The 26,593-nt window shown below is 43.3% G+C and overlaps 1 protein-coding gene across 2 annotated transcripts in view; it reads right to left on the bottom strand.

Moving 5' to 3' along the window:
* smg1 (SMG1 nonsense mediated mRNA decay associated PI3K related kinase) overlaps window positions 1-21,876 on the bottom strand; it is a 169,194-nt gene extending 147,318 nt beyond the window's left edge. For both annotated transcript variants that reach the window (XM_060840420.1, XM_060840421.1), the window contains exon 1: window positions 21,565-21,876. In XM_060840420.1, the coding sequence (XP_060696403.1) occupies window positions 21,565-21,629 (65 nt within the window). In that variant the 5' untranslated portion in view covers window positions 21,630-21,876. The remainder of the gene's footprint in view (window positions 1-21,564) is intronic.
* Window positions 21,877-26,593: the final 4,717 nt, after the last annotated feature.

Raw genomic sequence — 26,593 nt, 5'->3', positions numbered from 1 at the left:
GATTTCAGCAAGGCATTCGCTAAGGTTCCCCACAGTAAGCTATTGCACAAAATGCGGTGGCATGGGATTGTGGGAGATATAGCAGTTTGGATCAGTAATTGTCTCGCTGAAAGAAGGGAGGTGGTTGATGGGAAACGTTCATCCTGGAGTCCAGTTACCAGTGGTGTACCACAAGGGTCAGTGTTGGGTCCACTGCTGTTCGTCATTTTTATAAACGACCTGGATGAGGGTGTAGAAGGGTGGGTTAGTAAACTTGCACATGACACTAAGGTCGGTGGAGTTGTAGATAGTGACGAAGGATGTTTGTAGGTTACAGAAAGACATAGATAAGCTGCAGAGCTGGGCTGAGGGGTGGCAAATGGAGTTTAATGCGGATAAGTGTGAGGTGATTCACTTTGGAAGGAGTAACCAGAATGCAAAGTACTGGGCTAATGGTAAGATTCTAGGGAGTGCAGATGAGCAGAGAGATCTCGGTGTCCATGTACACAGATCCTTAACAGTTGCCACCGAGGTTGACAGGATTGTTAAGAAGTCATACAGTGTTTTAGCTTTTATTAATAGAGGGATTGAGTTCCGGAACCGTGAGGTTATGCTGCAGTTGTACAAAATTCTGGTGCGGTCACACTTGGGAGTATTGTGTACAGTTCTGGTCACTACTTTATGAGGAGGATGTGGAAGCTTTGGAAAGGGTGCAGAGAAGATTTACTAAGATGTTGCCTGGTATGGAGGGAAGGTCTTACGAGGAAAGGCTGAGGGACTTGAGGCTGTTTTCGTTGGAGAGAAGAAGGTCGAGAGGTGACTTAATAGAGACATACAAGATAATCAGAGGGTTAGATAGGGTGGACAGGGAGAGCCTTTTTCCAAGTATGGTGACAGCGAGCATGAGGGGGCACAGCTTTAAATTGAGGGGTGATAGATATAGGACAGATGTCAGAGGTAGTTTCTCTACTCAGAGTAGAAAGGGTATGGAATGCTTTGCCTGCAACGGTAGTAGACTCGCCAACTTTAAGTATATTTAAGTCGTCATTGGACAAGCATACGGACGTACATGGAATAGTGTAGGTGGGATGGGCTTCAGATTAGTATGACAGGGCGGCGCAACATCGAGGGCCGAAGGGCCTATACTGTGCTGTAATGTTCTATGTTCTAATCCAACACAGATCAAAAATTCAATATTTAGTATAGTGTGGGTGGATAAGAAATTAATAAGTCAATTTATGACATTTTTCCATTTATCAGAGTTTCATGGAATCATTTGCTACTGCCAGATTTCTAAAACTAAACTCAAATTCTCAAAGTGCCATGGTGAGATTTGTTAAGATTATTATTCTAGTAACACAACCACTAAGCTAGCACAATCTTGCTTTTGAATACTTCCTTTCCTCAACTCCCTTAAATTGGACATCAGTAGAATTGCATTACCAAAATCATAACCTTTAAATGCACTAGCCAAGATAAATACGTTTGAAATCAGTTTTTAACCCAATTATTTTCAATGGACTCCTTCGTTTACAACTATTTTGCAACCAAAACAGTTTATTTCCTTCCAAACTGGGGTTTAAAGAAATCCTAAAATTTTCCATGGTTTTCATATCAAAGATCACATTTGGAAAGCAGCAAATGCAACATTCTACAGGCATGAGTGCAGGGAGAACTTCTAAATCTAATTGTCAATAGGAGCAAGAACTGAGGCTGTCCAATTCCCTTTAAGTGGATCATCACAAGAGACTTCAACTTTTACACTCTAATATTAATAACTGGCACTGTTTAGGATTGGACAAAGGACAGCAGCGCACTGAGAGCTACCCAACCGAGAGCAGGACTTATACACTTAAAGGTAAGGTCCTGGGGAGTGTTGCTGAACAAAGAGACCTTGGAGTGCAGGCTCATAGATCCTTGAAAGTGAAGTTGCATGTAGATAGGATAGTGAAGACAACATTTGGCATGCTTTCCTTTATTGGTCAAAGTATTGAGTACAGGAGTTGGGAGGTCATGTTGCAGCTATGCAGGACATTGGTTAGGCCACTTTTGGAATAGTGTGCGCAATTCTGGTCTCCCTCCTACTGGAAGGATGTTGTGAAACTTGTAAATCTTTCCTGAACCCTTTCAAGGATGTTCCCAGGATTGAAGGATTTGAGCTACAGGGAAAGTCTGAATAGATTAGATTAGATTAGATTCCCTACAGTGTGGAAACAGGCCCTTCGGCCCAACAAGTCCGCACCGACTCTCCGAAGAGTAACCCACCCAGACCCAGGCTAATACACCTAACACGATGGGCAATTTAACATGGCTAATTCACCTGACCTGCATATCTTGGGACTGTGGGAGGAAACCAGAGCACCCGGAGGGAATCCACGCAGAAATGGGGAGAATGTGCAAACTCCACACAGACAGTAGCCCAAGGCTGGAATCGAATCGGGGTGCCTGGTGCTGAGGCAGCAGGGCTAACCACTGAGCCATCGTGCCAGCCTCTGAGGCTATTTTCCCTGGTGTGTTGAATGCTAAGGGACAACCTTGTAAAGGTTTATAAAATCATGAGGGTGAATGGATAGGATAAGTAGACAAGGTCATTTCCCTGGGGTGGGGGGAGTCCAGAACTGGAGGGCGTAGCTTTAGGGTGAGGGGGGAAAAGATTTGAGAGAGACCTAAGGGGCAGCTTTTTCATACAGAGGGTGGTGTGTGTATGGAATGAGTTGCCAGAGGGTGTGGTGGAGGCTGGTACAATTACAACATTTAAAACACATTTGGATGGGTATATGAATAGGAAGGGTTTGGAAGGATATGGGCCAAGTGCTGGCAAATGGGACCAGATTAGGTTGGCTATCTGGTCGGCATGGATAAGTTGGACCAAAGGGTCTGTTCAAGAGATGTACATCTTTATGACTCTATAACTGATGGTCCCTGAAGTCATCAATTGAAGGCCAAGTCAGGTCACTCACTAAGGTACTGTTTACTATAGCAAAGTTGCAACTGCTCCCCAACACGTCTTGTGTTGTTCAAAACTATCAATACAGTGGAAGGTTCTTAGGTAAGCCTCAATAATCACATTTTTGGTTTTAAAAAATATACTTTGAGCTCAAATAAAAGTAAAAACTCTGCAAAAATGTGCTCATAAACTTGGCAAACAACTACAGGTGGTCATTTTGCTAGACTTGATGCATCTTAAATCCTTTGCTAAAAGCTTCCTTAAGGGAAAAATGTGATGCTCAAAATAAAAAAATAACTTATGTTATGACACCCACAGCACAGGTAGGACTTGAACAGTCATTCTGGCTGAAAGGTAGGATCACTACCATTTCACCACAAGACTGCCAAAAATATTTAAAATTTAAAAAACACACCAGTCAAATTCTTCTACCCTTCAATTTTCATTCCACTATTTTTCAAATTACAAAACTGTAGATGTCTAGCTTCCAAATTGATTAAGATACAAGCAAACGGATTGCAGTAGTCCAAGGCAGCAGGTCATCATCTTCTCAACAACTGGGGGTAGGCAATAAAAAGGTGGCCTAGCCAGCAACACTCAACCAATTGATGATAAAAACAACTACCAGCTGTCAGAAACATTATTTGTTCAAAACCCATACGCTCTCCATGTACAACAAGTCATATTCAACTTTGTTAAAATCACTTAATCATCAGGATTGTTAACTTTACCATTCATGTTCACTGACACGTGTGACTGGTTACTGCCAGTACAGTACACTAACAAGAATCCAGTAATCTCCAGCGGTAATGAAGTAACCACTTATTTCGCAACTCAATTTTGCTACTTAAAGAAATGCATAAAGATAACATTTTTTGTCTTGTCTTAATGTCACATTATTAATATGCTTGCATTCTTAATGTTCAACTTCTTGTTTTCAAAAACATGACAAGTCTAATAGTTGCCATGGAGATGGATTCATTCTATGTTCATACATTCTAGATAACATCCATTCAGAGCATTCCACGACAATGTTAAAAAAAACATTCCTGGGCAATTGAAATTTCTTAGGAGAGTCAGTAGTGCTTTGTTGTTGTTCCCTTAAAATGGAAGTTTCCCAACATAAGCCAAAATCAATTTGTAATTATACAATCTTCAAAGAGATCTATTACAATAGAAGAAAAATCTATGCTAAATAAGCTCAGCATTTTGAACCAGAATATGTTTTTAAGAATCCATTCAAATGTTAAAATTATCAGGCTCCACGATAAAACCAAATTCCAAATTGATAATCTTAGTTAACTGAATTTGATCTAAATAATTGCGTGCTCCATTCCAAAAGTTAAAACCAGCAAAATGTGAACAGGTTATGGTGACTTCTACTCCAACAAACTCACCCTCACCTACTGCCCACATCCAGCCCTAAATGTAATCAGCTTCTCTTTTAGAAAAGGATAAAAAGGACACCCACACTTATCCATATTGAACTTCATCTGCCACATTTTGGCCCATTCACCTACACTATACATAGCCAGTTGTACATTTCTTATTTCTTCATTGCAAGTAACGATCCCACGTTTTTTTGTAGCATGGAATAGATGGTGACATCTTGCAAAATGTCCAGATTACAGAGGAGGAAGTGCTGGATGTCTTGAAAAGGATAAAGGTGGATAAATGCTGAAACATGTGTTGCTGGAAAAGGTCATCAGGTCAGGCAGTATCCAAGGAGGAGAATCGACGTTTTGGGCAGAAGCCCTTCTTCAGGTGGATAAATCCCCAGGACCTGACCAGGTGTACCCAACAACACTGTGGGAAGCCCCCAGAGAAGTGATTGCTGGACCTCTTGCTGAGATATTTGTATCATCGATAGTCACAGGTGAGATGCCGGAAGACCGGAGGTTGGCAAACGTGGTGCCACTGTTTAAGGGCGGTAAAGACAAGCCAGGGAACTACAGACACGTCTGACCTCGGTGGTGGGCAAGTTGTTGGAGGGAATCTTGAGAGACAGGATGTACATGTATTTGGAAAGGCAAGGACTGATTAGGAATAGTCAACATGGCTTTGTGTGTGGGAAATCATGTCTCACAAACTTGATTGAGTTTTGATTAGATTAGATTAGATTAGATTACTTACAGTGTGGAAACAGGCCCTTCGGCCCAACAAGTCCACACCAACCCGCCAAAGCGCAACCCACCCATGCCCCTACTTTTACCCCTTACCTAACACTACGGGCAATTTAGCATGGCCAATTCACCTGACCTGCACATCTTTGGATTGTGGGAGGAAACCCACGCAGACACAGGGAGAATGTGCAAACTCCACACAGTCAGTCGCCTGAGTCGGGAATTGAACCCAGGTCTCAGGCGCTGTGAGGCAGCAGTGCTAACCACCGTGCCGCCCACTTTTTTGAAGAAGTAACAAAGAGGATTGATGAGGGCAGAATGATAGATGTGATCTATGTGGACTTCAGTAAGGCGTTCGACCAGGTTCCCCATGGGAGATTGATTAGCAAGGTTAGACCTCATGGAATATAGGTGAGAACTAGCCATATGGATACAGAACTGGCTCAAAGGTAGAAGACAGAGGGTGGTGGTGGAGGGTTGTTTTCCAGACTGGAGGCCTGAGACCAGTGGAGTGCCATTTGGATTGGTGCTGGGTCCTCTACTTTTTGTCATTTACATAAATGATTTGGATGCGAGCATAAGAGGTACAGTTAGTAAGTTTGCAGATGACACCAAAATTGGAGTTGTAGTGGACAGCGAAAAGGGTTACCAAATGGGCCAATGGGCTGAGAAGTGGAAGATGGAGTTTAATTCAGATAAATACGAGGTGCTGCATTTTGGGAATGCAAATCTTAGCAGGAGTTATACACTTAATGGTAAGATCCTAGGGAGTGTTGCTGAACAAAGAGACCTTGGAGTGCAGGTTCATAGCTCCTTGAAAGTGGAGTCACAGGTAGATAGGATAGTGAAGGCGGCATTTGGTATGCTTTCCTTTATTGGTCAGAGTATTGAGTACAGGAGTTGGGAGTAAAAAGTGAGGTCTGCAGATGCTGGAGATCAGAGCTGAAAATGCGTTGCTGGTTAAAGCACAGCAGGTCAGGCAGCATCCAAGGAATAGGAAATTCGACGTTTCGGGCCAGAGCCCTTCATCAGGAATCCTGATGAAGGGCTCTGGCCCGAAACGTCGAATTTCCTTTTCCTTGGATGCTGCCTAGCCTGCTGTGCTTTAACCAGCAACACATTTTCAGTACAGGAGTTGGGAGGTCATGTTGCGGTTGTACAGGACATTGGTTAGCCCACTGTTGGAATATTGCGTGCAATTCTGGTCTCCTTCCTATTGGAAAGATGTTGTGAAACTTGAAAGGGTTCAAGAAAAGATTTACAAGGATGTTGCCAGGGTTGGAGGATTTGAGCGGTAGAGAAAGGCTGAACAGGCTGGGGCTGTTTTCCCTGGAGCGTCAGAGGCTGAGGGGTGACCTTATAGAGGTTTACAAAATTATGAGGGGCAAGGATAGGATAAATAGACAAAGTCTTTTCCCTGGGGTCAGGGAGTCCAGAATTAGAGGGCATAGGTTTAGGGTGAGAGGGGAAAAGATGTAAAAGAGACCCAAGAAGCCAACTTTTCACACAGAGGGTGGCACGGGTATGGAATGAGCTGCCAGAGGAAGTGGTGGAGGCTGGTACAATTGCAACATTTGAGAGGCATTTGGATGGGTATATGAATAGGAAGGATTTGGAGGGATATGGGCTGGGTGCTGGCAGGTGGAACTAGATTGGGTTGGGATATCTGGTCGGCATGGACGGGTTAGACCAAAATGCTGTACAAATTTGGCTATAGCATCTTCCATCCTCACACCCAAGTCACTAACATTTTCTATTCACTCGTTAGACATGGGTGTTGCTAGCTGGGTTAGCATTTATTGCCCATGCCTAGTTGCACCTGGAGAAGGTGGTGGAGAGCTGCCTCCCTGAACCACTGCAGTTCACAAGCCATAGGTAGACACAATGCTGTTGGGAAGGAATTCTAGGATTTTGACCCAGTGACAGTGAAAGAATGGTTTGGGGAGGAACTTGCATTTGGTGATGCTATCTGCCTCATTGTCCTTCTAGATGAAAGTGGTCATGGGTTTGCAAGGTACTGTCTAAGGATATTTGGCAAATCTCTGCAGTGCATCTTGCAGAGATACAAACTGCTGCTGAGCACTGGCAGTAAAGGGTGTGGATGGGGTGCCAATCAAGTTGGCTTTGTTCTGGATGGTGTCAAGTTTGTGTTGTTAGAACCACACTAATCCAGTCAAATGGGGAGTATTCCATTTCACTCCTGACTCGTGTGTTATAGATTGTGAACAGGCTTTGAGGAGTCAGGTGGTGAGTTACTTGCTGCAATGCTCCTAGCCTCAGACCTGATCTTGTAGCCGTTGTATCTAATCTGGCAAATCCAGTTAGAGTTTCTGGTTAATGATTACTCCCAGGATGCTGATATTGGGGTTAAATCCCCACTAGATGTCTAGGGAGTGGTAGTTAGATTGCCTCTTATTGGAGGTGGTCATTGCTTGGCATTTGTGCACCACAAAATGTTACTTGCCACTCTGACAGCCCAAGGTCTGGATATTGTCCAGGATGAGGACTGCTTCATACCTGAGGTATCACAAATATAAATAGCCAGGGCCCGAGGTCTGTGGCACCACACTAGTTACATTTTGCCAAACAAAAATAAAAGACCTATTTATCCCAACTCTCTGTCAGTCAGCTAATCTAATAAACTACCCCATAATCCATTGTGGCTTTAGCTTGTGTATTTAGCTTTCACATGGCCCTTTATCAAATCCCATCTACAAGTCCAGGTAAACATTGATAGGATTCCCATTATCTAAACTGCTTGTTTTATCTTCAAAAAAGTCTACCAGATTAGTCAAACATGGCTTAGCCTTCACACCATACGCTGACTCTGATGGATTTCATTTTGACTTTCCCAATGGGCTCTTATTACTTCCTTAAATGAAGTGAGTCCAATATGATGCATTTTCAGAATAGTCAGAAGAGCTAAAGAAACTTTCACTCTTTCTCCACACATGCTGCCAAACCTACCAATGTTTGCATGATCTGCAGCATTTTATTTTTTTTCTTCCAAGCAGCTTGAAAGCTTCCAGGTCTAAGCGGCTCTCTTAATGAGCACCCAAGCCTCCACCTTCAACAATTATTCCCTACACCATTAACACACAGTAACAGCAGCCTACATTCTATGCAAGATGCATTTCAGCAACTTAAATCTCCTTCAACAACAGCTTCCAAACCTCTAAACTAAACCAGCTGGAGGAACAGGTGCAGCAGACACACGGGTACCTTACCACCTGCAAGCTTTTCTATAAGCCATAACATTGTGACTTGGAACCAAATTAATATTCTTTAACCATCAATAGGTCAAAATCCAGGAACTCCCCTACCTAACAGCACTGTGGCAGTACCTGCAACAGATGAACTGCAGTGGTTCAAAAGACAGCTCATCACCACTTTCTCAATGATAATTAAGGATGGACAATAAACATGCACTTTCTGCAGAAAAAGAAATTGGATAAATATTTTCAACTAAAGTTAACTTTGCACATGAAAAAGTAAAGGAAACTACATTCTGTATTGAAGAACCTTATGAAACATTCAAGGATTAATATTAAATTTACTCTAATACCTGTGGCACACATGGCCAGCAGTCTATTAATAACCTTAGATCATGAAGAGCCTTGCCTAAAATTCCAGAGTAATATCAGCTTAATTGCAAACTAATTTCACAAGTTTGTTATTTGATCTTAACTTAATATCCTCTCAAAAAGTTCACTAACCACTGATGTGCTGGAAAGATCACTGCTGAGCTATATTTTTAAACAAACATTACCATGCATCCAGTGTATAATAAGGTTAATCCCCAGTACTACAACCTGGAATTGACTTCCCATGACCTTCACAAGAATTTGCAAATGCATACCTCAAATATAAAAACCAAGCCACTTGCAGGGTCTGTGGACATAAAACACTTGAACTATCTTGATTCTGAAGTGACAAACCTGCAACTGAATTTGAATAATTTCAGCTCATTATAATAGTGGCTTAGCAACGAACAGGTGAAAATTATTTGACACGATTAGAAAGTTTGGATAAATAATGGAGATGAAACAATCATCCAATTGTGAAATATTAGTCAGCAACACCACTTCTGTTGATTTTAAAATAATCTTTCCTTCCAGGAACAAACTATGCAGAATTGTCCACCTGTCACAAATTTAACTTTTTTTAAAAATCAGTATTTTGCATTACTCTCTGCCATTCCAAAAAATAGAATATTTCATGAGAATAACAGGTACTAACCAGAACTAGAAAGGAGAAGTGCTGATGTTTGCTCTGCCTTGAAGTAATTAATGCCCACTATTGTTTAACATGGCTGTGGTCTTTCACCTGAGTTGCTCGTGACTATTATATTTGTCATATTGGAGGAAAACAAATCCAATGGTCAGCATTAAAATCCCATTGAAATACAAGAGCAATGGTGAACAAAAGGCTCAAAGGCTGGGTGAGTAAAGATCAAAATCTGTTTTGCTTCTGAATAGATCTAGTTACAAGCAAATAGAAAGATGATCAAATGTTCTTTAAAAGTAAATATCTCAAGTTTTAGAACTGTCAAATTTCAAGAATGCATACCAAAGGTAAAACAAATTCACACAGTAGAACACATGATAAGCAAATTTCAAAACTACACCTGTGCATATTCTATTTTTTTTAATATCTCATGTGTAAGCATGAATATTTTAATTTTAAAAAATAGAAAATCAAAGAACAAGAAAGCTTCAATGAACAAAAAAAAGAATTTGTTGGTAAAGCTCAGCAGGTCTGGCAGCATCTGTGAAGAGAAATCAAAGTTAACGCTTCGGGTTGGGTGACCTTTCCTCAGAACCGAAAGGCCAACTCTGATTTCTCTTCACAGATGCTACCTCACCTGCTGAGCTTTTCCAGTAGCTTGTTTTTATTTCTGATTTACAGTATCCACAGTTCTTTCAGCTTTTATAAAATTTTATTGAAATTGTCTTATATCGACCCCGACCAAACATACTTAATAATCTAAACTGAACCATGCCTCCGCTGCCAGCTAGAGAAGAAGAACATATTTAATGGTCCTTGATTGGAGAAGGAATTAGGAGATAGTGAGGAATGTAGATGCTGGAGAGTCAGAGTCAATAAAGCATGGCACTGAGAAAAGCACAGCAGGTCAGGCAGCATCTGAGCAGCAAGACAGTCCACAATTCAGGCAGAACGCTTCATCAAGACATTCACAGCCTGAGCTTCTGTGCTTTTCCAGTGCTGCACTTTATCGAATTGGAAAAGAAATTGATAGCAGCTTGGGATCAGACTACAAGAAAATAGCAAGAACAATTCTTTATTTTTCAATTGACTTTATTTTTAAGCAACAAACAAAACACGTTTATTGAGACTGTCCATAACCACCTCTAAACTGGAATTCTGTAGCTGCACCAGTTCCAGCTTTTATGCCTACACCCAGGAGAGCAGCCCATCTCAAAGTGCATCCATCAGCCTCACTGCAAAAATGGTCCTCACTAGACCTTCAGGCCTTTACCTGGCAGTCTCAGGACAAGGCTGCCAACATAGCAAGAACACTTTCAGGAGGAAGGTAGTCATGCAGACATTGGATGACCTTATTTGTCAAGTACCAGGAGAAGATACATCAAACAAAGTGAAATTGAGATTATGTTAAGGAGCAAAAACTGCATGACATTCATTATATGCAAGTTAGGACCATTTTTGTCTGCCAGGTTTGGGTGTTTTGGTGCATTCACATCCTTCTTAACCATCATTACTCCCTCAAAGAGCAGCTCACAGATAGCAATATAATTCTTCTTGGGAACCAGCACCTTAAGCTCAAATAATGGGGTTGAGTCCACCTTGGAGCAGTGAAGGAACTCACAACCCTGACACTCCGACAATAAAGCCAACATAACCATAATAATGACCACAGCAATGGGAGACCAAGGATGTGGCACATTGATAATATTACATAGATCAGGCTCATTACTTTCAGCACGTGCATAATATCCCACATTTATGTAACATCCTTAATTGACAAACACAAATTCTGAATTCTTGCCAAAGGGGGGAACAACTGAAAACTTGACCAAAAAGGTGGACTTTCTGAAGGGCATTGAAGAAAGGAATGTGTAGAGACAAAAACGAATTCTACAGTGTGAAGTTAGGTAACTTGGTACAAAGCACAGTTGCTAACAATTACACGTAAAAGGATGGAGGCAAAGGAGCAATGAATTATCAAGGTGCAGTTCTGAAGCAGAGTCGAAAAGCATGGTGCTGGAAAAACACAGCAGTTCAAGCATCATCCGAGGGACAGACAGTCAACTTTACAGACATAAGCCCTCCATCAGGAATGAAAGGCTTATGCCCGAAACGTCGACTCTCCTGCTCCTCGGATCCTGCCTGACCTGCTGTGCGTTTCCAGCAACACACCTTTTAACTCTGACTCTCCAACATCTGCAGTCCTCACTTTTGAAGCAGATCAGAGATAGCAAGGAAAGGGCATTGCGGGAAAAACCAAGAGTTAGATCTTTCAAATTTGGAGGATTGGAGTAGATAAGCCCACACAAGTCTGTTCTCATCCAATCTGGTCTGAATTTATACCTGAGACTTAATGGAATAAGGGAACAAATGATGGATATATTCGTTAATTGGGACTGAAGTGGCTGTATAAACATGGAAAGCTAGTCATCAGTGGAGTGCGAACATGGAAGTAACCTTGCACATAAAAGTGTGGACTTGATTCTGTTTAAATATAATTACCCAGCATAAGAATGGCAAGCACTAAACTGATGAAGTGCAACCTGATGGGTGACAGAAAAATGACTATGAGCTATAAATTATGGAGGGCAGATAAAGAGAAGCCAAATGAGGGCAAGATAAGAATCACAGAAGCAAATTACTACAGATGCTGGAATCTGTAGTGAAAAGAACAAATGCTGGAGATCACAGCGGGTCAGGCAGAACCCTGACAAAGAGTATCTAGATAAGAATTGCAGAGTCTAGAGGTCACAAAGGCTGAACAAATGTTTCAACAACTAACGGTTGGCAGGGGCAGATATTAATAATGAAAAAGGTGGAGGTATAGGGTCTGTATCATGGAAGTACTGGGCATGGGGTTTAATCCCACCACTACAGAAGATGGAATCTAAAATGAAGAAATCATATACAGGTATATAGAATGTAAAGCTAGTCTCTTATGATCAACTCTCATTTTTAAAAAAATCTAGTTCACCAACATGCTTATGGAAGGAAATCTACCAGTCTTACTACATGACACAGGACCCACAGCAACTTGCTAATGCAACAGAGACCTAAAACAGCCAAGCAATCCTTTCAATGACCATTTGGAATGGGCAACAATTACTGGCCTTGCCAGCAAATTCAACATTCTATTAAATCGTTCTTTTTTTTTTAAAAAAAAAACAAAAATGACTGGGAAGAGTCTGATGTAAACAGAGAAAATGGTAGATGAGTAAAGTCAGCAGTAGGGATGTGGAATTTGGGATGGGAACCAAGATTAGTGGCAGTCAATTTACCAACATTCCAGAAACAACAATGAAGACTTGCATTCCAGAACTTGCTGCTCTCCTAGCCCAGCTGTACTTGTACGGCTACTACACTGGCATCAACCTGACAAGGTGGAACATTGCTCTTATATGTCCTTCACATAAGGCTCAGAATACATTACGTTCCATCAGTAATCATCTCAATCATCAGTGATGGAAGGTATCATCAAGCAGCACCTGCCAGCAACTCCCAGTCTGAGCTCTGCTAGGGCCCTTCAGCTCCTGACCTCATTCCAGCCTTGGTTCAAACATGGACAAAAGAGCTGAATTCCAGAAGGGAGGGGAGAGCGACAGCCCTTCAAGGCTGCATTCAACCAAGTGTGTCATTAAGGAGCCCTAGCAAAACTGTAATCAATGGGAATCTTGGGGGGGCTGGGGCGGGGGCGGGGGTGGGGTGGGGGGTGGTGTTAAAACTTTCTGCTGGTTGGAGAGATACCTGGTATGTGGGAAGATGGTCGCGGTCATTGAAAGTCAGTCATGTCAACTCCAGGACCTTTCTGCAGATGTTCCACAGAGTAGTGTCCGAGGCCCAATCATCTTTAGCTGCTTCATCAATCAGCTTTTCTCGAAAAGGTCAGACGTATAGATGTTTGCCAATGACTGCAGACAATGGTCAGCACCATTTGTGACTCCTCAGATAGTGAAGCAATCAAATGCAACAAGACCAAGACAAGATCCAGATGGAAAGGAGACAAGTAATATGCATGCCATGAAAATGTCAAGTAATGACTATCTCCAATATTAGACAATCTAAGCTCAGCCCCAATACATAGGATGGCAATATCCTCCACTATTAATATCCCGGGGGGAGGGGGGGGTTACCATTGACCAGAAACTCAACTGAACTCAACACATATGCACTGGCTACAAGAGCAGGTTACAGCACAGGAACACTGTAGCAAGCGACTCACTTCCTGACTTCTCAAAGCATGTCCATCGTCGACAAGGTGTAATTTAAGGGTGTGATGGAACAATCCCCATGTGCCTGGATGGGTGCAGCTCTAACAATGCAGGTTTGACACCATGCAAGCAGCCTGCTTGATTTGCGCTACATCCAATTGTCAGTAGCAACAGCGTATACTATGTACAAGATGCACTGCAGAAATTCATCAAAGATCCTCAGACAGCACCTTCCAAACCCATAACCACTGCCATCCAGAAGGACAAGCCAGGTTCATGGGAACCTCATTGTCTGCAATTTCCCTCCAAGCCACTCCCCATCCTGACTTGGAAACATACCAAGGTCAAGATCCTGTAATTTCCTACTAAGGGTATTGTGGGTCTACCTACAGCACATGTACTGTGGCTCTTCAAGAAGGTAGCTCACCCCCACCACCTTCTCAAGGGGCAACAAGGAACAGATTACAAATACTGTCCAGCAAGCACCACCCACATCCCACAAGTGAATAAAAACCAAAGTAGTGTGCAGTTCACCATACTGAATGAAGGATGCTGCAGTTGACTACATCAAAATCAACAAAAATCAATTGCAAAACTATCAGTTATGACTTTTACATTTTCTAAGTAGTGATATAAAAGATGAAATTTTAGAACTTGTCACCATCTCAGGGTGTCAAAGTCAATAAAGTATAGTCACTTTAGTAATGCAGCAGCCAAACCACATGCAGCAAAGAAACAAACACCAGTGAATGAAGTGATTTGATCTGTTCTGGGTGTTAGTTAGCCAGGACACTGGGAAAACACTGTGCTTTAGTGCTATGGGATGTTTTACATACACACACACACACACACACACACACACACACACACACACACACGTTTTAACTCCAAAATTAAAAGGCAACTGCCAACATTCCCTCAATAGCTCACAGAGTGCTAACCTAGATTATGGGCCAAATTAAAAGTGGAAGCAAAAATTGGGTCTCAATCTGAGGCGCAAGAACACACTGTAATTCTCTTTCTTTGCTGCGCACCCCAAGTCCCAAACTGATCCCCCCGCCCCCAGCTCCAATATGTCCCCTCACTCCTGTATAGATACGCTGATTGTGACCTGTCTTGCACCCTTCCCTATCTAGGCCACAAAAGCACCATGACTGAGTGGGACAGGTGGTGGAATGTATAACTAGACAGTGAGACTTCAGTAAATTGCCATGTGTCATCACATACAAGCCAAGTTCCAGTCACACTGGAACCACACTGTTAACGTAATCATCCACAAGATCACACATGGTCAGGAGTTTGCTTAGGACTGAGTGGGTAATATGGAGGCAAACATGGAGAGAAGTGCATTTATTTACTCGCACACTGATCTCAAATGCTGTCAGCACCCAAGAGTGGTTTGATACACAAACATACAAACTAAGGGCAGGAATAGGCCACTCAGCCTCTCAAGTTAGTTTTGCCACTTGACAATTTGATTTTTTAAAAATTCATTCATTCACGGGATGAGGACATCGCTGGCTAGGCAGCATTGAGTGATCTTTCCTGATGAAGGACCTATGCCCAAAACATCAATTCTCCTACTCCTCAGATGCTGCCTGACCTGCTGTGCTTTTCCAGCACCACACACCTGTCTCTGATCTCCAGCATCTGCAATCATCACTTCTAGGCAGCATTTATTGCCCATCCCTAATTGCCCACTGTGCAGATAAGCGTCTACCCTCATTACTGACAGTCTGGAATCACATGTAGGCTACACCAGGTAAGGAAGGCAGTTTCCTTCCCTAAAGGACATTAGTGAACCAGATGGGTTTTTCCAATGATCAACTATGGTTATAATGGTCATCATTAGACTCTTACTTGCAGATTTTATTGTTGTTTTAATTGAATTCAAATTGCACCATCTGTCGTGGCAGAATTCGAACCCAGGTCCCCAGAACATTATCTGGGTCTCTGGGTTAACAGTCCAGCAATAAGACAACTAGGCCATTGCTCCCCTTGCCTCAGGTTTGTCTACCCTGCACACTCTGACCCCTCTTCCAATCAAGAGTCTCTCTCAAATGCTATGTTCAGTGTGCCAGGCAACACTGCCCTCAGAACTGTACACACTAACAATCCTTAAACAAAGTTCTCACCTCCGTTTCCTATGAGTAGTCTTATTTGCGTTCTCAAGTGCATCCTAAAACGGGGAGACATCTTTCGACACCCACCCACTCAAATCCCCTCAGGATCCTAGAAGTGGGGAGTGAAAAGAGGTAACCGAAAAATGCAGAGCAATGAACTGCAGTCAGCCACTGGACGGCTAATAGTTCATCCACAGAATCACTTCAGGTGAGGGAGTTGGAATCAAAGAGTCAGAGGCAGGCAAGGAGATACAAGCATGTGAATAAGTGAACGAGTGAAGGACGTACTGGCTCTGGATGGAGTCCCAAGGAAGTTCACAACAATGATCCCAGGAATGAAACGCTTAACACATGAGACACATTTGAGGACTCTGGGTCGATCTCAATGGAGTTTAGAAGGGTGAGGGACAGTCTCATTGAAACTTAGAGTACTGGAAGTCCTGGGTACAGTGGACATTGGGAAGCTGTTTCCATTAGGAGAGACTAGGACCTGATGGCTCAGCCTTAGAGTGCAGGGAAGACTCTTTAGAATGAAGAAGAGGAGAAACATCTTCAGCCAAACAGTGGTGAATCTCTGGAATTCATTGCCACAGAAAGTTGTGGAGGTCAGGTCACTAAGTACATTTAAGACAGATTCCTGATTGTTAATGGGATCAGGGGTTGCAGGAGAGTGGGATTGAGAAACTAACCAGAAATGATTGAATGTTGGAGCAAACTCAATGGGCCAAATGGCCTAATTTCTGCTCCTACATCTTATGGAGGGGCCAAGAGTAAAGGCAGAGTTACAAGACACAGGAGACCAACTTGAAAGACATTGTCAGAGTAGACAATTAAAGGGTTGTTGTGGAAACAAAGCCCCATCTTCACAGTATGCATATTGCCACACATCACGACAGAGGCTATCACCGTGCTAAATGTATTAGACTGTGAACAGATCAACCAACTCATGACTAGGCATCTTCAAGGCTCAGTGGGCCATTAGCAGAACTTTATTCCAATACATTCTGCGTCCTCATGGCGTAACAATTCCCCCGGGCCTACCATTACCACCAAACCAAGGATCAACCTTGGTTCAATGAAGAGTGCAGGAAAGCATGTCAGGAGCAGCACCAAGCATCTCTAAAACTAAGGTGTCAATCTGGAGGATACAAAACAGGACTTGTACTGAATAGCATAAGCAACCAGCAGACAAGGTTAAGTGATCCCATAACCAATGAATCAGGTTGAAGTCCTGCAGGCCTGCTGCATCCAGCTGTGAATGGTAGAGGATAATTAAGAGGACTCAATGCTGGAGGTTTCATAAATATCCCTATTAATAATTGTGGACTCCCGTGCAAAAGAGACACTTCAGCCAGAAGTGCCCAGTGGATGGTCCATCGTAGCCTCCTCCATTGGTCCCCAGTATCATGGATACCAGTCTCATCCCTGAGCCCAGGGCTGTGAAATGATGTAGACATTGTCTTAAATTCTTTTTTACTATTATCATGAAAGACAGTATCCCGAACTTTTTTTTTCTAGTTATACTATGTTGTACTTTTCTAGGTCTGCAACGCCTGACATTTTTCTTTATTTTTCGAATTTTTTTCCTAAGCATTTATTCAAGTATCTATACCTGGATACCGTTGTAACTAAGATGGTGCTGTAAATGACACCTTGTGAACCTTTCACTGTACTCATGTGAGTACATGACATTAAAGCTAATATCTTTTAGGGAAGGAAATCTGCCATCCTTACCTGGTCTGGCCTACATGTGACTCCAGACCCAATTAGAGAATGGGCAATAAATGCTAAATTAGCCAGTGACACTATATCCCATGAATAAATAAAACAAAATTACTGCCCCAGTCTATTCTCTATCAGTAAAGTGATGGAAGGTATCATCATCACAGGGACATCAAGCAGCACCATCGAAGCAATAGCCTGCGCACGAATGCTTCACTTGGGTTCCACCAGAGCAATTCAGCTCCTGACTCCATTACAGCCTTGTTTTAAACATGGACAAGAGACCTGAGAATATAACAGCCCTTGACATCAAGGCTGCATTTGAACAAGTCTGGCATCAAGGAGCCCTAACAAAACTGCAATCAATGGGAATCTGGAACATCTTTCCTATGGTTGAAGTCATACCTGGCATACAGGAATCTCATTGTGATTGTTGGAAGTGAGTCATCTCGGCTCCAGGGTATATGTGCAGGAACGCTTAAGAGTATGGCCCAAGGCTGCTTCAATGACTTTCCCGCCATCATAACATTAGAGTTAGGGATACTCAAAATTCCTAAGATATTAAAACAGTTCAGGTCCAAATACAACAAGATCTGATCAATATTCAAGCTTGATTACTGCATAGTGTCAAGTGACATACACGCCACACAAGTGCCAAATAATAACCACCTCCAAAAAGAGAATCTAACCATCTCCTCCTAACGTTTAGTGGAATCACCATCACCATTCTGGAGGTTACCACTGACCAGGAAGTGTACTGGACTAGCCACATAAACACAGAAGCAGATCAGAAGCTCGAAATACTGCGACACATAATATCTCCTGACTCCCCAAAGTCTGTTCAACATCTACAAGGCAAAACTCCATCATACTCCTGAGTTAGAATGAGTATTCGCCACTTGCCTGAACGGGTGCAGCTCCAATAACACTCAGGAATTTATCATCGAAGACAAATCAGCCCACTAACTTGGCATCACATCCACAAAGATCCACTTCCTCCATCATGAACACTCAGTAGTGGCATGTGCAAAATCTACAAGATGCACTACAGTTAATCACAAAGGCTTCTTAGACAGCTCCTTCCAAAACAGACAACACTACCATCTAAATAAGGGCAGCAGATACGTGGGGACATCACTACCTGCAAGCCTCTCTCCAAGTCACCATCCTGATTTGGAAATATGTTGCCATTGTTTGTGTTGTTGAGTTAAAATCCTGGAACTCAAACAGCAATGACTTTTAGTGATCCACTACCATCTTCTCACAGGCAACTAGGAATGGGCAAAATAGCTGGGCCAACCAGGGACCTCTGCACCCCATGAGTGAAGAAAAGAGGGAAATAATTATACAGTCAAATGCTGAGCTTCGATATTCCTGTTAACTATGCAGTAATTTACTCCTCAGATGTCTCACTGCAACCTCTTCCACATATTTTTAGCTTCACACATAAGCACCACAATCAACTTCTGTAATCTTCCCAAAAGGTAACAATATAAAGGAAGTGCATTATATTACAACAACTTGTTTCAAGCTACCAAAATGGTCATTAATGGGCAATTACTGAAAGAAAAATAATAATTAAAATAGTTTTGACCCAGCCTGTAGAATTAGGAGCATGTGCATTTTATGGCACTAACTCTCGAAGGAAGTACAGTGATGACTGGTTTGTTTAGTACAAGCCTATCAGCACACAAAGCATTCAGGCAAGAAACTGCTTTCACATCCAACAGAAATAGACAAATTTGTACTTATCAAGTGGAAGTTATCTTTTAATTAAAAATCCCTAAAATTAGAAGAGAGCAGGTTTGGAATTTAATAACATTGCGTTTCTGAAAACCCATGCTCAGGATAAGACTGCCAAGAACAGCAAAAGGTCACAGTAATGAAAATCAAAATATGACAACTTAGCTGACATAATATCTTCATAATAGGACATTTATCAAAAGTTATAGTTTAATCAAATACTGTCTCTTGCACAAAACAGCTTTCACATCTCAACATTCCAACTGTAGCCTGTTAAAATGTAGGTGGAAGCTTGTGCAGGATTTAGTGTCATAGAGGAAACCAACCCTTCAGTCCAACTCATACATGCTGATCAGATTTCCTAAATTAATTGAGTCCTATTTGGCCCATATCCCTCTAAACCCTTTCTATTCATATACCCATCCAGATGCCCTTTAAACGTGTAATTGTACCAGCCTCCACCACTTCCCCTGACAAGTCATTTCATACACACACCATCCCCACATCAAAATATTCTTTAGGTCCTTTTTAAATCTTAAAAATGTTTATAACCCAAATATCATTTCAGTTTTCCATTTATTTTCTCCTGTTCAATCTTGTCACACACTTATTTTCCTTTCTCCTATACTTGCTTAAAAACAGGTTATATTTTAAACTTTTCCCATAGAACATAGAAAGATACAGCGCAGTACAGGCCCTTCGGCCCTCGATGTTGCGCCGACCGAATCCTACCTAACCTATACTAGCCCAATAACTTCCAAATGCCTATCCAATGCCCACTTAAATGACCATAAAGAAGGAGAGTTCACCACTGCTACTGGCAGGGCATTCCATGAACTCACAACCCGCTGAGTAAAGAATCTACCCCTAACATCTGTCCTATACCTACCACCCCTTAATTTAAAGCTGTGCCCCCTAGTAACACCTGACTCCATTAGCGGTAAAAGGTTCTCAGTGTCGACCCTATCTAAACCCCTAATCATCTTATACACCTCTATCAAATCTCCCCTAAACCTTCTCTTCTCCAATGAGAACAGCCCCAAGTGCCTCAGCCTTTCCTCATAAGATTTTCCTACCATTCCAGGCAACATCCTGGTAAACCTCCTCTGCACTCATTCCAATGCCTCCACATCCTTCCTATAGTATGGCGACCAAAACTGCACACAATACTCCAGATGAGGCCGCACCAGAGTCTTATACAGTTGCAACATGACCTCAGGACTCCGGAACTCAATTCCTCTACCAATAAAGCCCAGTACACCATATGCCTTCCTCACAGCACTATTTACCTGGGTGGCAACTTTCAGAGATCTGTGTACATGGACACCAAGATCCCTCTGCTCATCGGTTGTGCTGAAAGTCAAAACATTAATGGTTTATATTGATAGATGCTGCCAAACATATTTACTATTTCCAGCATCAGTAATATTTTGATTTTGTAAAAATCCAAATGTGCCAGGACTTTCCACTTTATGATGTGCAAACAACTTAGGACATGCATTGCCTGGAAATCCCCATAAATTCTGGAACAGAAAACTGCTTCAGTACCTATACCATGCAAAACCAAACTGACAAAACAGCTAGCTTTACAAAGATTAAACTCGAATTAAATATCAACTATAATATTCAGTTTTCAGGTAAGTACATACAACAAACTTCATTGAGCACAAGATGATATCATGGAGAAACTGAACAAACTGAAACACCAAAACTTAAAGCTATAAAACAAAATCGAGGTAATGCAAGTATTGGGTGACATGTAGAAAAAAGTATTGGTATGCCTCATATTAAGCGAAGAAATGATCAAACTCATTAAAACGAAACCAATCTTCCCTCTCTCAACCCCTTCGTTGACTAGAATGTCGATGGACAAGAGCTGTCAATTATTTTAACTATTTTGATTTTGACTGGTCCCCTGGGTGCAGATGCTTCATTTTATTGCCGTTGGTACGATCCCACCCACCCCCCTCCTCCCCCCCACCACCCCCCACCCACCCTGACCAGCCGCTGGGATTATTGTATTTGACAGGGACTAGGCCCTGGCTGCATCCTGGGACTCACGTGGGGAAGCAGGCCGAGAAAGGGCGGGGGGGGGGTGGGGTGGGAGAACGGCGCTGCCGGGCGGTAAAGGAGGAGGGAGAGAGGGGCCGGGACGGAGAGATTGGGGAGGGGGCGGAAAAACGATGCGGGGGAAATGAGGATGAGGGAGGGAAACGTAAAGGGGAGGGAGGAGTGAGGGAGTGTGTATTTCGGAGGGAGGGAGTGAGGGAGGGAGGGAGGGAGGGAGGGAGGGAGGAGTATTGGATGAAGCTTATGGGGGGGTAGACAGGGGACATGGGGGGAGACAGAGACGGGGGGGGGAAGCTGATAGAGAGAGGAGCGGATTGCGGGGAGAAAGAGAGATGGGGTGGGGGGGTGTTATGGAGGGGTGGGGGGTGTTATGGGGGGGTGGGGGGGCATCGGAAAGCGCACTAGGCCGCCCCCTCCCTCACCTCGGGTCCCAGTCATTCCAGCGCTGCCGCTTGTTCACCCGAGCGCTCAGGGCTCTGTGGCTCATTCCCTTCGCCACAACATGTCCCCCGCCTGGGGAAGAAGCCGCTCCTCCTCCTCCTCCTCGCCCTCTCCCTCGGTAGGCGGGTGGGTGGGTGTCTCTCTCCCTCTCTCTCTAGGCCCGGGCCTGCGGAGCTGCGCGGCCAAGGGCGGCTGGGGCTGTCTGAGTCACCGCGAACCCCCTCCCCCGGCCTCCGCCTGCTCCGGCCGCGCGGATTTCCGTTCCGTTTGGATCAAGGTTCCGGGGGGGGAAGAGGAGGGGGGAGGGGTCAGGAGAGAGGGAAAAACCGCCCGCCGGAAGTGACGCCGCCGACCTGAGGTGTGAACCTGAGGCTATAGCGGGGGAGGGGCAATTGGGGTTGGGTCGAGTGGGGGGGGGGTGGGGCCGACGGGGCGGGGCCAGTGGGGATGGTTGGGCGGGGCTAATGGGGCGATGTGGGGGAGGGATTAATGGGGAGGGGCCAGTGGGAGAATGTGGGGGCGGGGCTATTGGGGGCGGGGCTGGGGAAGGGGGAATATGATGGGGGAGGGGCTGATGCTGGAAGGGGTATTGGGGGGAGCGGAGGGGGGAGGGTACGTCATGGAAGGAGGGGGTGAGCAGTGATGGGGCTAGAGGAACACGCAGTCGATGGTGTGGGTGCAGGTTATGGGAAGGCCTTCCTCACAAGAGGGGGAGAGGACCTTCTGCAGCTGTACAGGGCCCTGGTGAGACCACACCTGGAGTACTGTGGGCGGTTCTGGTCTCCAAATGTGAGGAGAGACATTCTGGCTATTGAGGGAGTGCAGCGTAGGTTCACAAGGTCAATTCCTGGAATGGCGGGACTACCTTATGCTGAAAGACTGGAGCGACTGGGCTTGTATACCCTTGAGTTGAGAAGACTGAGAGGGGATATGATTGAGACAAATAAGATTGTTAAAGGATTGGACACTCTGGAGGCAAGAAACATGTTTCTGCTGATGGGTGAGTGCTGAACCAGAGGACACAGCTTAAAAATACAGGGCAGAGATGAGGAGAAACTTCTTCACCCAGAGTGTGGTGGCTGTGTGGAATGCTGTGCCCCAGAGGGCAGTGGAGGCCCAGTCTCTGGATTCGTTTAAGAAAGAGTTGGATAGAGCTCTCAAGGATAGTGGAATCAAGGGTTATGGAGATAAGGCAGGAACAGGATACTGATTGAGGATGATCAGCCATGATCATAATGAATAGTGGTGCAGGCTCGAAGGGCAGAATGGCCTACTCCTGCACCTATTGTCTATTGATGTTAATGTGGGAAAGATGGGGATGATAGGGAGATGCTGTGGTGATGCAGGATGGGGGAACATGTGGGATAATGGGGTGTTGTAGGGGAGGGGTGTAGGGGTAATGACATGGGAGGCATGTGACTTTACTCCCAGAATTAATTTCAATATATCCATAATTGGCCAGAATCTGTAAAGTGCCAATGAACCTCTCTGCATACTCTCATTCTCATTCTTCCATCTGTCCAGCTTCTGGTGTTGTCCAGCAGTCCAGTCCTTGTTCAATCTGGCCTATATTTCTTTATTGATGCTTCACCTTTTGTCACCAACAACAGGCTCTTGGCTGTCATCCCCAGGGTTCACGCTTTCTCACATTCTGCATCTTCACTGCACCTAAAAGAAACATAAGGTATTAAGTGTCGCCCATTCATCTTTTGGTCTATTGAAGGTCTGGCCAAGTATTGTCCACTTGATGCCCTCAGTTCAATTCTACTGGGCAATGGAAGGTGGGTGAATGTGGAATTTTTATTTACAATTTTATTGTTGGTAAGAAAGGGGATGCATTGTGATGGGCAGGATGCCTTGTGCAGACTGGGGACACACTCGTATGAAATAACCTCGTTGTTCCACTCCACCTAGTCTTCAATATCTCCCTCCTTTCATCCCTGTCCCGGTTGATATCTTGTTGCCCAGTAAGCCAAGGATTTTTCTGGTTCTGACACTTTCCCTGTTCTTTATGGGCCTCCATGCCGTCTCAGTAGCACCCACTATGGAGTTATCGTACTGCTACATTTGCCAGCCATTCAGGTTACCTGAAGTTCTCAAAAACAAGCCTTCCTTGGCAGGAGGACGTTCCTCCTATTTAGGCAATCCCAGTGTGTTATAGAAACATAGATAATAGAAGCAAGGGTAGACTATTTGGCCCTTCGAGCTTGCTCTGCTATTCCGTAAGATCATGGCGGATCATTTAACTCAGTTCCCTGTTCATACTTCCACTTTAAACCCTTTGATCTCTTTAGCCTTAAGAATAATTTCTAAATCTTTCTTGAAAAACATTCAATGTTTTGGCTTTGACCAATTTCTCCTGTAAAGAGTTCCACAGGCTCACCGCTCTCTGGGTGAAGACATTTCTCCTCATCTCAATCCTAACTGGTCTAACTTGTATCCTTAGACTGTGATGCCTGGTTTTGGACTTTCTAGTCATGAAGAATAACCTTCCTGTATTTACCCTCTCTAGTCCTGTAAGAATTTTATAGGTTTCTGCCAAAATCTTCTCATTCTTCTAAACTCCAGTGAGTATAAACCTAAACAATCCAGTCTCTCCTCATCTGTCAGTCCTGACATCCCAGGAATCAGTCTGATAAACCTTCGATGCGTTCCCTCCATAGTCAGAACGTCCTTCTACAGGTAAGGAGACCAAAACTACCCACAATAATCCAGTGCTTTCTCACAAAGGTGCTGTACAGTTGCAGCAAGACATCCCTTCTCCTTTACTCGAATCCTCTTGCTATGACGGCGAACATATCATTTGCCTCCTTTACTGTTCACTGCACCTGCTTCGCGACTCAGCAACTGGTGTACATTATACTTCAACTGCCATGCATTTGCCCACTCAATTTATCCAAATCATACTGAAGCATCTCTGTATGTTCCTCACAGCTCACCCTCCCACCCAGCTTTGTCTCATTTACAAACTTGGAGATATTACAGTTAGTCCTCTCATGGAAATCGTTACTCTGGATTGTGAATAACTGGGTCTTAGCACTGATCGGTAGTCACTGTCTGCCATTCGGAAAAAGGCCCATTTATTCCTACTCTTTATTTCTGTCTGTCAAGCAGTTCTCTATTAATATTAGTACGCTACACCCATCTCATGCTTTAATTTTACTCACTAATCCCTTATATGGGACTTTCTTGAAAGCCATGTGAAAATACAAGTAAACCACATCCTCTGGCTCTCCCTTATTCAATCTACTGGTTACATCCTAAAAAATTTCCAATATATTTGTCAAGCACGATTTTCCTTTCGTAAATCCGTATTGACTCTATCCACTTCTGTCAATGTTTTCAAACTGCTGTGTGATGAAATCTTTTATCATGGACTCTGGCATTTTCCCCACAACCAATGTCAGGCTAACTGGTATATAATTCCTTGTTTTTTTCTCTACTTCCTTTTTAAATAGTGGTGTTACATTAACCATCCTCCAATCCATAGGAACTGTTCCAGAGTCCATAGAATCTTGAAAGATAACCACCAATGCATCCACTATTTCCATGGCCACTTCCTTAATTACTCTGGGATGTAGATTATCAAGCCCTGGTACTTACCAGCTTTAATCCCATCAACTTCCCCACTAGTATTGGTTTCCTTCAGCTCCTCCCTCTTACTAACCCCTGTGTTCCCCAGTATTTTTAGGACATTGTTTGTGTCCTCCTTTGTAAAGTGGAGGTGCTAGTGTTGGACTGAGGTGGACAAAGTTACTAGTTACCTGATGAAGGAGCAGCACTCCAAAAGCTAGTACTTCCAAATAAACCTGTTGGATTATAACCGGGTGTTGTGTAATTTTTCTCCTTCGTGAAGACAGACCAAATTCTGTATTTAATTGGTCTGCCATCTCTTTGTTCTCCACCCATGTTTTGGACTATAAGGAACCTACATTTGTTTAATTTTTTTTTCTCTTCACATACCTAGAGAAACTTTTCAAGTCAGTTTATATGTTCCCTGCAATCTTTCTATCCTACTCTACTTTTCCCTCTTAATCAATCCCATTATTCTCCTTTGCTGAAATCTGAATTGCTCCCACTCCTCAAGTCTGCTGTCTCTATTTTGCCAATTTGTATGCCTGAGCCTTGGATCTAATACAAACCCTAATTTTCCTTGTTAGCCATGGTCTGAATGTTTCGGGTCCAGTGACCCTTCCTCAGAACCATTCTGAAGAAGGATCACTGGAAAAAAACAGTAACTCTCATTTCTCTTCACAGATGCTGCCAGACCTGCTGGGTTTTTCCAGCAATTTCTGTTTTCGTTTCTGGGTTACAGCATCAGCAGTTCATTTGGTTTTTATTTAGTAATCCAAAACTCCAGGCTCATGCCCTAGGAACCTAGATTCAATTTCCACCGTGACAAATGAAATTTGAATTCAATAAAAATCTGGAATTAAAAGCTAATCTAAAAGTGGCTGCTGTTGACTTTATGAAAACCCATTTGTTTCACTGATAAAGGAAATCTGCCCACTTACCCAGTCTGGCTTCCACGTGACAACAGACCCACAGCAATATGATTGACCCCTAAATGCCCTCTGGCAATTAAAGATAGCAATAAATGCCGGCCTAACCAATGATGCTCACATCCTACGGACAAATTATGATCACTCTCCCCCAAGGAGTACAGCTAGATGACCAATTATTCCTTTCTCATTACCCAGGTAAGAAATGGCCTGTTTTCTAATTGGTCCTTCAACATTTATATCCAGAAAACCATCCTATGCACAATCCAGGAATTCCTCCTCTATTACTGATTTGGTTTGTCCCATCTATATGCATATTAAAGTTGCCCATAATTACAGCTGTAACTTTAAGGCTTGCACTTTTAAGTTCCTGTTTAATATCTTCCACAACATTGCCACTACAGTTTGGGGTCTATATATCAACTCCCCCCCCCACCCCCCACCCCACCATTGTTTTCCATGCCTTGGTATTTCTAAGCTCTACTCATACAGATTCCACTTCGCTGGA

This window comes from Hemiscyllium ocellatum, chromosome 20 (assembly GCF_020745735.1).
Source record: "Hemiscyllium ocellatum isolate sHemOce1 chromosome 20, sHemOce1.pat.X.cur, whole genome shotgun sequence".
In the NCBI taxonomy this organism is placed as follows: domain Eukaryota; kingdom Metazoa; phylum Chordata; class Chondrichthyes; order Orectolobiformes; family Hemiscylliidae; genus Hemiscyllium; species Hemiscyllium ocellatum.
Note: the sequence above shows the minus strand (reverse complement) of the source record. Positions and strands in the feature narration are given on the sequence as shown.